We start from the raw sequence: 10,325 nt of genomic DNA on the forward strand, positions 1-10,325 counted from the left end.
ACTATACAAATGTAGACACCTGGAATTGTTCCCGGGACCCTGAGTGTTGATTCTGTTCATCTCCGCTTCCACTTGTATAGCTTCTATGCTTTTGAGTTCAGTACTTATTTCCTTCTCGGTTTAAACTGGTTAACCTCCTCCAGTGATCTTTTCCACTTCATACACTGCCACATTTTCAGGTGTTTCATTTTTATAATCCTCATTCCTCTCATCAGGCATTTGCTTCTCTTTAAATTTCAAAGGTGTGTACATTTCTCTGGCAGGAACTTGAATTGTTCTGCTTTTTCACATGTCTATTTCTTCTTAGATCCTGGAAATTGCGTATTTTTCAATGTAGAATGTTGGCTCCTAAAACAAAACAAAACCAAAAAATGCATTCTTACAAAACACACTGGTGCTCATTCTGGTCAATACTGTAATGACTTGTCGATCAGCCAGAGCTTCCCAGTGTTGTTTTGAGAGCTCCACTCAGGAAGTTTTTGAGTGTGCTTTGCTAGAGAGCTGGTTTGTTTGTCCTGCGAAGCACGACCACTTGGTGTTGCCCCGGAACACTTCAGGGATCCCCTGAGGGCTCTTCGTGAGGTTTGACCAGAACTCATGCACCTCCCGCCCAGTCTCCAGTAACTCTTCAGCAAGCAGTTCCTCTACTGTTGGGAGCCTGTGTTCAGGGAACCTCACTCTTCCTGCTATGCTTTCACATTCAACACAATAGACAAGGAGGTGTTTATGCAGATTTTGGAGCTCTGCCTGCAGAGATTCCTCCTGCCCCCAAACTCCAGGCATCTCATTCTTTCTAAATTGCAGTCTATCTCACTCCGTTCTCCTGGGACTCCCTCCCTCTCCAGCTCAGTCAGGAAAGTGCCTTCAGGTAGAGCCCCAGAAAGAGCATGAAGTTCCCTTGTCTTCCCCGCAGTTCATGAATCGCACTGCCTACTCTCTAGTGTCCAGACACGGCTGCCTCTTACCTTTGTTCCAGCTCTTTAACTCCCCTCTAGGGAGGGAGAGCTCCATCAGTCACTCCACCATAGCCAGTCGCAGAGGTAAGCTTACAGAAAATGGAGCAATTCATAAAAATACAAATATGTCCTTTCAAAAACTGGATTCCAAGGGCATCCCGCAGAAGGAATGTCTAAGTGTAGAGCAATGATTTTTATTCGTGGTTGCATACTGGAATAGCCTGGAACCCACCTTCCAGAATGTGTGGCTTTGATATGGGGGGAAAAGATGCAACTCCCAAACCTGCCAGATATCCAAATCGCAAGTTCATGTTCTCTAAAATCAAAGAACGAATTCTAGGAACAACGGTGGTTAAGAGTAGGAAAAACTTATTGAAAGAAAGGTCACTTTGGTCCAAGAGAGACAAAAGCGGGACTGGAAAGTGAGTTGCCCACTCACTCCACTTCTCCAAGATGTTTTATACAGTAAAGCCATGGGGTGAGGTAGGTACGAAGTGGGACAAAACTGTAAGACCCAATGGAAAATTACAAGGTGGGCATGAGGCGTGGCAAACTATGACCAACCAATAAGATTACAAGTACAGCCACCCGGGTGATATTGATTAAACTGGGGTCAAATGGGAAAACAGGTCACACACAAGGAATTTCCCATTTAGAATATCAGTCACTGCTTCCTGTCCCTAGGGGAAGTGGTGCCTCCTCTTTTTATAATGCTAACCAGTGAATGTGCCTCAACTGTTCTCCATGTTAGCTACGAGCTGTGTTGACTCCTGGCACCTTGAGGACTGGGGCCTTGAGGGCTGGCGCCTTAACGGAGGCCCTGTCTAACTACCTAAAAGATATCTAGTTAACTTACCCATCTACAATAATTTGAACAAACCAGGATGTTATGTAGCTGTTCATCATTTTAAGACCCCTTGGTGACCGTTACGCACCGAGCTTCACTGGCTTACTGTGGCAAGTCCTTGGTGACTGGCGTTACACCACAGAGCACCTCCCACCTAAACTGTAGTTCTCCAATGTTACTGCTGGAGATGGGTCCTCAAGACAAACGCCTGGCAAAGGATATTCCCCAGCTCAGGATGGAAGTAGCCTGCTCTAGGGACAGAACCGAGTGTGTTGTTGTGATGGGAGGCTGTCAGAAGCAGCTGTTTGTGAGTTGGGGGAGCCTGCCTTTCACGGATTAACTGTTTGACCACTTGTGCCTGTGAGTCAGGTGGTGCCTGGGAGGTGGCCCTCACAGAGGGCCGGGTCTGCTGCAGTCAGGGTGTGGCTCGCCCTGCCCTGCTGCCAGCTGCCCTAGGTTTTATGTGAAAGCCGCACTCAGGTTAAGGGTGGTTAACTGAGTTCTTCCAAATCAGGATTCAAACTGCAAAACTTCACAGCCAAACTGGATTCTTCCTGTCTGGAGGTACTCACAAAGAATGAAGCTATCTACTTATTGAGTAACACGTGGTTCATATGTGCACTCTCAGTACTAGCCCCAAATCCTATGAAATAGGGTAGCCTCTTTTTTTGTTTTTTGGGTACTGAGGATTAAACTTGGGACCTTATGCTTAGCAAGGCAGATGGTATAGCCACTGAGCTAAATCACCAGCCCTAGGGTAGCCTCTTTTTAAAGAACAAATCAAGGGAGAACTTAGGACCTTACCTCTTAAGGTTTTGTTCAGAAAACAGAGAAAAAAATAAAACTAATTAAAGTATCTTAGCACTTGATGAAGCAAGTAAAGAAACTAGACCCCAATATCTTACGTGTCCTGAAAGGAAAACCCAGAGGCTTTGATGTGGAATGCTGGAAATAAGTACACTGTAAAAACTGCCTACAGATCAGGACTTTTCCTGTCTAGTGTCCTGTGCTCCTAAGAGATACAGCCTCTTGCCTTGTCTCAGGTGGGCAGGCAATTAGGGTTTATAAAGTGTACGTTGTTCTTCCTTCATCCCCACCTTAGTATGTTTTCTGTTGTTATAACAAAACTCCTGAATCTGGGTTATTTATGAAGAAAAGAAGTTTGTTTTGTCTCACTGTTTTGGAAGTTGGGAAAGTCCAAGGTCGGGGGCCCCTTCTGCTGAAGGCCATTTGTTTCTTCAATTCACAGTGGAAAAACAGAAGGTAAACTGGGTCCACACTAAAGAAGCAAAACACAAAGCAGCCTCCTTTTATAACTGTCTACCTTGCAGTGACTAAGCCCGTCCCAGCAAGCAAGAACCAGCTCTCAGGGATGTTAGATTTCCCTCACTTTAAGATGGCCGCTATATAAAATAGCAGCCCTCTTCCCACAATGCCCTGCTTCTCGCCTAAAATATGGCTTCTCCTACCAAAGGACAATCTTCTCCCCAACATGTCCCTCTTCCTACCAAAAGAGAAACATGATTCTTGCTACCTCCTAGCCAACTAGTTATGTTACAAGCCCCTCCTAGTGATGTCACAAGCTCCCCCAATCCCTAGCCACTACATCACTCAACCCCACCCAGCCCCGATAAACCCCAGCCCAGTCTTATGACAAGTGCTCCATCTTGGCCATATTGATTGCTTCTTCTCCTTTGTTCAGAAATGGCCCGGCAGACTGTCCCTACAACAAAGGCTTACTTGTAGTGGTTCTGGTCTGCTCTTGGTTTTGAGCGCTTTTACCTGAGGAGAAAGGCATTGACGGCTCTTAAGTACCTGCTCCTCTCCTAGACAACAATGGCCATTAAGATTCAAGATCCGTTTTGCCTGGCACCACCCACACTCAACAGGCCGTTTCACAGTGGGGTCCCCTCACTTTCTTGTGAATTTCACACAGGTTGGTTTACACAGAGGACACAGGTAGGAGACAGATCTGGGTTAAAGCCCCAGAACAAACTGTTATTACCTTTATGATCCATGGGCACATTACATCAAAGTCTGAATCTCACTTATCCCACTTATAAAAGGGGATAAAATGCCATCAAGGTAACAGCAGGACCCTCGACACCACCACAGAACGGGGGACAGGAGAATTTCAAACAGGGACGCATGCAAGGTGTGAGCAAGGGGTGAGAGGCCGAGAAGGTGGTGTGAGGACCTCATCCAGGCCTAGGGGGCAGGGAGGGAGCCTCCGGGAGGACCATGCGGCCAACTTTGGTGACTAATGTGGCAACGTTCTGGCTTCACCTCCAGGTGTCTGCCAGGCCTCCCACTGACCAAGCCTAGCGGCTCCCGGAGGACAGAGGAGAGGGTCAGGAAGGCAGAGAGGACGGGGGCGAGAAGAGGTGTGCACACAGCCGGCCACATAAGGTCGGGGCGAGGACACAGCGGGCTCAGTGGGCACGTCCCTGGCGGCTAGGCGCCTTCATCCCTCCCTCCACCTCATCCTCGCTTCCTCTCAGGCTGTGCCATTCCCTCCTTCCCAGCTGCCGGAATTCCGAGGCTGGATTCTTCCTGCCCACCTGGCTGCAGCCCAACTCGCCCCCCCCACCCCGGCCTTGACTCTTAGCACCTGCTCTTGAATCCTTGGGATTGCTGGAGAATTTCAGTCACACATTCCCAAACCTGGGGTGGGTCTGTCCCTCCGGCCCTGCCTGCTTAACCTTTCACGTCTGGAACTGCAGTGTACAGGAAAAGGCATAAACAGGTGAAACCGAGTAAATCCCACCCCTGTTACAACCTGTACTGTACTCTGGGAATGCAGCTTTGGCCACGGTTTTAACTTATTCACACAGATCTGAGATTTTGTTTTAGTCGCGAAAGATTAACATAAATCAAAAAGGAGAAACCAAGATAAGAAAAGAAGGGAATATACAAACGTGGCAGAAATGATGGCTGAAACCCAATTCTGTAACAAAGAAAAACAGAAAAACTGAAGTCCAAAAAGCCACTCAGCTTGGACATTTTAGATGTCTGAATTGTTGAACAAAGATGTTCAAGAATCATCTTCTCTTAGAGCACAACCTCAGTAACCAGGAAAATTCACTTATGTGGTATTGAGGGGAGACAATGAAATGTATATACTGTTCACCAATCACCATTATTTCTTGCACTTGGTTTTGTTGTCTCCTCGCTGAGCAGTGAGTCAGAAGTTTACATTTATTGAGTCCTTTCCAGGCTGCCATATGGAGAATGCATAGTTGAAGAAACAGATGTGCAGTCAGGCAAGCTTCAGTTGAAATTCCAGGACTAAACTGGGCTTGGTGGCGCAGGCCTGTAATCCCAGCACTCCAGAGGCTGAGGCAGGAGGATCACTGTGAGTTCAAGACCAGCCTGGGCTACATAGTGAGTTCCAGGTCAGTCTCAGCTACATAGTGAGACCCTGTCTCAAAAAACAAAAACAAAAACAAATTCCAGGACTAAATGATATCAATCTGAACATGTCATGTGATTCAAAATTACGATGAACGTTCACATTGTCATTAGGCCCCCTCAAACTCTCCCTCGCCTCAAACACACTGACCCCATCGTTCCTAAGAAGTTTCTGAAGCAGTTCTGGGAGTCCCCTTTCACACCTGTCGAGTTGGTTGTTGTTGTGGCTGCTTAGATGTCCTGCATCAATTCAAAACATTTCCCTTTCACGGTCACTTTGATTTTGAACGAGGGCCAGAAATCTCACGGCGTCAGATTGACTCACTGACAGATGAGGACACACAGTCGTGTTTTTATGAGCCTGCCTTTTTGTTTACAGAACTCAGCAGCAGAGTTCACTGTGTCCTTGATCACGGTCCAGAACTGCTCCAAAGTCGCAAGAATGATGGGGTGGCGTGTTCGAACTGAGAGGGAGTATTCTGACAGGGATTCGTGACGATGTGTTTTTCTACTGTCGTAATTTTTAAAATTTTAATATTCTACCATGTATTTTGATCACACCTGGTATAACTGTTTTGCAGTTTGGTCCGAATGGTAGGGAGGGGAGGATGAAGAACGACGGCAGATAAAAAACGATGGCACAACGTATTGCTGCAAGATGCACAAGTTACCACCCCGGCGTACAATGGGTTCCTTTACAAACCATCACTGAAGAGTGTCGCTAACATGGAGAAAGTTTCCAGGAACCTGTGAATCACTGCCTAAAGTTGACTACCCGCGAGGCTACACGGTGAACATGGTCGGCTGTGCTGTCTAAAGGGGTAGCAGCTCCGCAGTCTCCAGACCGCTCCCTCCTGTGTCCCAGCCAGGGCTCTGGCTTCTCATCTACCCTTGTTTGCAAGACCAACAGTGGAGCCCAACGGTGAGAGCCCGAGAGCGCCAGGTTAAAAGAGCTTAAGATACTGGGGGCCGGGAGCTCACAAGAATGTCAGCAGCCGGTCAAATCCCAAGCGCGGAAGCCGGATGTAACCCACTCAAATGCTTTATTTCTAGCCTTGACTCTCAAGGTGGTTTAACTACTGATTTTTTTTTAGTAATTATCAGGATATTCATATGAGATAATGTAGAACAAATCACAATAACCACACAATTCTTTCGTAAGAAAGAAAAGTGACAGAGATTTGAAGATGGTGCTCTTTAGGAGATTTGGTGGACAAATTTGAACCCGAGTTTGAGTGAGAGTGGGATTTTTTGCTTTCATGTGTCCCAGCTTTTATTTTTCAGACACCCAATAAGTGAATCATTTATATCTAGTTCAGGTCCTGATCAAAATGGTATATTCACAACTATATAAAAACAAAGGATTTTTTGTAAAAAGAGACTGGGAGGAAATATACTTACATAGCAACAGTTAACCATGGTCGCTATTTGAGTAATACAAGTACAGATAATTTTTAAAAACATTTTTTCATAGCCAGGTGTGGTGGCGCAAGCCTGTAATCCCAGCACTCTGGAGGCTGAGGCAGGAGGATCGCTGTGAGTTCGACACCAGCCTGTACTACATTGGGAGTTCCAGGACAGTCTCAACTACATAGTGAGACCCTGTCTCAAAAAAACATTTTTTCATGATAAGCATGTATCCTCTTCCAAACAAACAACCACAAAACCTGCTCATTTTAAGTCTTGCTACTGGCCACCCACGTGTACCTGCAAAGGAAACAAATATAGAGAATTTTTGAAAAGTTCTTACTCATAAACATATGAGCTACCTTGAGGTAAATCTAAGCAGAAGAGAAAAAAATTATTCTTCCAAAGGAAGCCGTAGCTTTTATAACCATGACTCTATTTCAGGCGGCCTTACAAGCGGGAGGATGCAAAACACGGCCAATCTTCACAGGCCTCCTTTCCACTGTGAAACGCCTCGCATAGTTGTCGCTGTAGGCAGAAAACGCCGTCACAAGCATGAGGCATGGGCTGCAGTGTCCACGGCTGAGGTTTGCTTTTTGGGGTTTTCCCTTGGCCGTTCACTGAGCGAGGTGGCGAAGAGCACATGTTTGAAAATCCCAGGTACGCGCTCCAGTTTCTTGAAATACAGGAAAGCGTCTGCACTCCGATCGGGCGGGCCAAGTTCCAAGCGCGTTCTTCCCTGACCCCTGCACACCGGTGCTCTAAGTTCTCCGTCTGAGCTGATCGCCTGCAGGACCAGTGAAGGCCACCTGAGGCTTCGTCAGCTTCCCGTATCTGTTCAGCCGCTACCTTCCCGATCAAGCCACTTTTCCGGAAAAATACACTAAAGTACTTGGATCTCCTCCTGTCAACTGTTCTGGGCATCCCGGGTGGCCTGAATGAACTAAAAGCTCGAAGCGGGCGGCCACAGGTAACCAGGAACATGCTTTAGACCTCTACACCCACCTGCATCTGGAAACTTAGTGTCAGTCTATTACTCTGGGAGATTTTTTTTTTTTTTTTCTTTTTTTCCTCATTGAGTTATTTTAGGAGGGAGATATTTTTTAAAAGTTGTTTTTCTGTTCACCACTGGTTTATTGCTTTTTTCTTTTCTTTTCTTTGGTTTTTTGAGACAGGGTCTCACTATGTAGTTGAGACTGACCTGAAACTCACTATGTAGCCCAGGCTGGTCTCCAGTGATCCTCCTGCCTCAGCCTCCTGAGCGCTCGGATTACAGACGTGAACCACCACGCCCAACTATTGCTTTCTTTCTGATTCCATTTTGCTCTTCCTGATGGAATATCTACTCAGCAACTGTTTTTGAACAATGCATCATCATCAGCTGGGGATGGGAGCTGAGGCCGTTCCACTGGCACTTTTGTCTGCATTTTAGCCCCCTTTTCAGGGATTGAGAAGCCTGTGTGACCGACTTGCAGGAGACTGCGTTCACTGTCAGTGCCCATCAGTCCTTAATAACGATAAAAAATTGTCAGTGTTTCACACAATTTTATCACTATCACGGGGTTATTAAAGGGTTATGTGCAGGATATAAACTTACTATTCATGGCCCACCAGGCCGGGGTTGTTCATTCCTCCTCCAAATGAGGAGCAGTGGGAAGGGCCGGGGTGAGGCCAGGCAGTGACAGAGGTGCTCACCGCAACGCCACCCCACAAGCACGGCTGCACCTGATGTGCAGGGACCGGGCGTGTTCAGTGGGGTTACATGGACCTCTGAGATCAGCCATGGGGTTTGGTTTCTCTTGTTAGAGAAGACGAAGTCTTTCCTCCCTTATCCTGGGAGCTCCTGAAGTTGAAACGAAGCTTTAATAAAATGGTTCAAACGTGCAATGTCTTTCGAAAGCAGCCTTTTGACTTAACAATGGGAAGTCTAGGACATTTTGCTGGAAGCTACTTGAAACTTCCAAAGTGAAAAGACCTCATGTTTCCATAATAATTTTAGGTGAAGAAGAAATCTCAGAGTTCAAGGTGCCAGGGACGTTTCTAAACAGTAGGAACTGACTCGGAGATGCCAATGTTCTTTCCTCTTCTTTTTTTTTTTCCTAATGAAAGCATTCAATAGAAAACTATAACTTTATAACAAAACATTTTTACTCTGAGAGGAAGGGAATTATCTCAAAATTCTAAAATTATGTTATACACTAAACTTTATAAAACCTCATTAAATAGTCTTATTTTTCTCACTTCACTCCCATTCGAGCTACCTTAACATTGAGCCTTTTAAAAAGTTTTAATACATGGGCTGTTATATACTGTGGTTTTTTGGTTTTTGTTTGAAAGAAAATCACGCTTAGACGGGGATATTTTATCCCCATTTTAAAGAAAGAAATTTAAGACAAGCAAAACTAGGTCTTATCCAAGGTTTCATAGCCAGTAAACTACACAATTAGGATTCAGTTCCAGTGTGCCTAATGTTTCTGATGGCAATGCCATTTCTCAATGCTCAGAATAATTTGTTCTCCCTTATAAAACCATTCGATTTAAAACAACATCAATATTTATTTATTTATATGTTAACTGCATTTTGAGAGAGATCCCTGACAGCAGGTGAACACTACTAGACAGATATGAACCCTCTATTTTATTTCCTTTTTCCTTAATAAGAGCTTTGCTGGGTTCGGGGTAGCTAGCAGCTTCCTGGCTTCCCCTGCTAACCGGAAATCACCAGGAGAGGATTCTGCGAAAGCTCTTTCAAAGCAGACTCACTTAGCTAAAAGGTGACCTGTTGGCCTCACCCTCTTCCCTCCTCCAATTTAGGTGATGAACTTGATGCTGGAAGAGGAGCATTCATCTTGCAACCACAAAACAGCATTTTTTGAAAGTGAAAACCACATGCCAAGGAAGTTTCTATGGAAACAAGAAACTTGGGCTGATGGTAATGTTCAGCCACCCAAAGCCAGGGTCTGCTCCTAACAGATCCCTTCACTGTTAAGAAATTCGGCCCCCCCACCCCCAATTCTTAGTATCTGGAGCAGAGCACAGTCCCTAAGTAACCAGTGATACAGTATGTCCTTTCTAAAGAATACAATAAAAGGATTGCAAATATGGCTGTACATTAAAGAATCACGAAAGTAACATTAGTTTCTCAAATGTAGGCAAGGGGCTGGGGATTTGCTCAGTGGCTCTGCCGCTTGAATCGCGAACACAAGGTCCCAAATTCAATCCCCATGTAGGCAAAGGGAACTGTCAGAGGATGGAGGTAGGATTCCTTCCAAGATGGAAACAGGGAGGAAAGGAGGAAGAGAAGGCAACTGTCACCAGAGTAGGAAAAAAAAAGGGTCAAGAGGTGCAGTGGGCAGTAAATATTAAAAGCAAAAGACACAAGCCAGGCATGGTGCACACACCCATCACTCTGGGAAGCTGAGGTGGGAGGGTCCCAAGTTTGAGCTCAGCCTGGGTAACTTACCGAGAGCCTTATCCTCAAAATAAAAAGAGACGATTCAGCTCAGTGTGAAGGCCCTGGGTTCCATCCCCAGTACCCAAAACAAACAAAAAAGCAGAAGACACAGAGGCACAGCGTCCACGTCCGCCCCGGAGCCGTGTGGGCCGGGTTGCTGGGGTCCGGGCAGGCGACCTTGGTATCTGAGCTGAGCCTCCCGGGACAGTTTGGACTCCACCCACAGCACCTGGCCCCGGCTCCCAGCCTC

General features: G+C 46.0%; 1 protein-coding gene across 1 annotated transcript in view; it reads left to right on the forward strand.

Annotated features, from left to right (window-relative positions):
* The first annotated feature begins 7,085 nt into the window (after positions 1–7,085).
* LOC104859135 overlaps positions 7,086–10,325 on the forward strand; it is a 22,817-nt gene continuing 19,577 nt past the window's right edge. Inside the window, exons 1-2 of the mRNA XM_010619648.1 lie at positions 7,086–7,281; positions 7,464–7,591. Of these exons, the coding sequence (XP_010617950.1) occupies positions 7,086–7,281; positions 7,464–7,591 (324 nt within the window). The remainder of the gene's footprint in view (positions 7,282–7,463; positions 7,592–10,325) is intronic.

This window comes from Fukomys damarensis, unplaced genomic scaffold (assembly GCF_012274545.1).
Source record: "Fukomys damarensis isolate Sample0158 unplaced genomic scaffold, DMR_v1.0_HiC HiC_scaffold_5, whole genome shotgun sequence".
In the NCBI taxonomy this organism is placed as follows: Eukaryota; Metazoa; Chordata; class Mammalia; order Rodentia; family Bathyergidae; genus Fukomys; species Fukomys damarensis.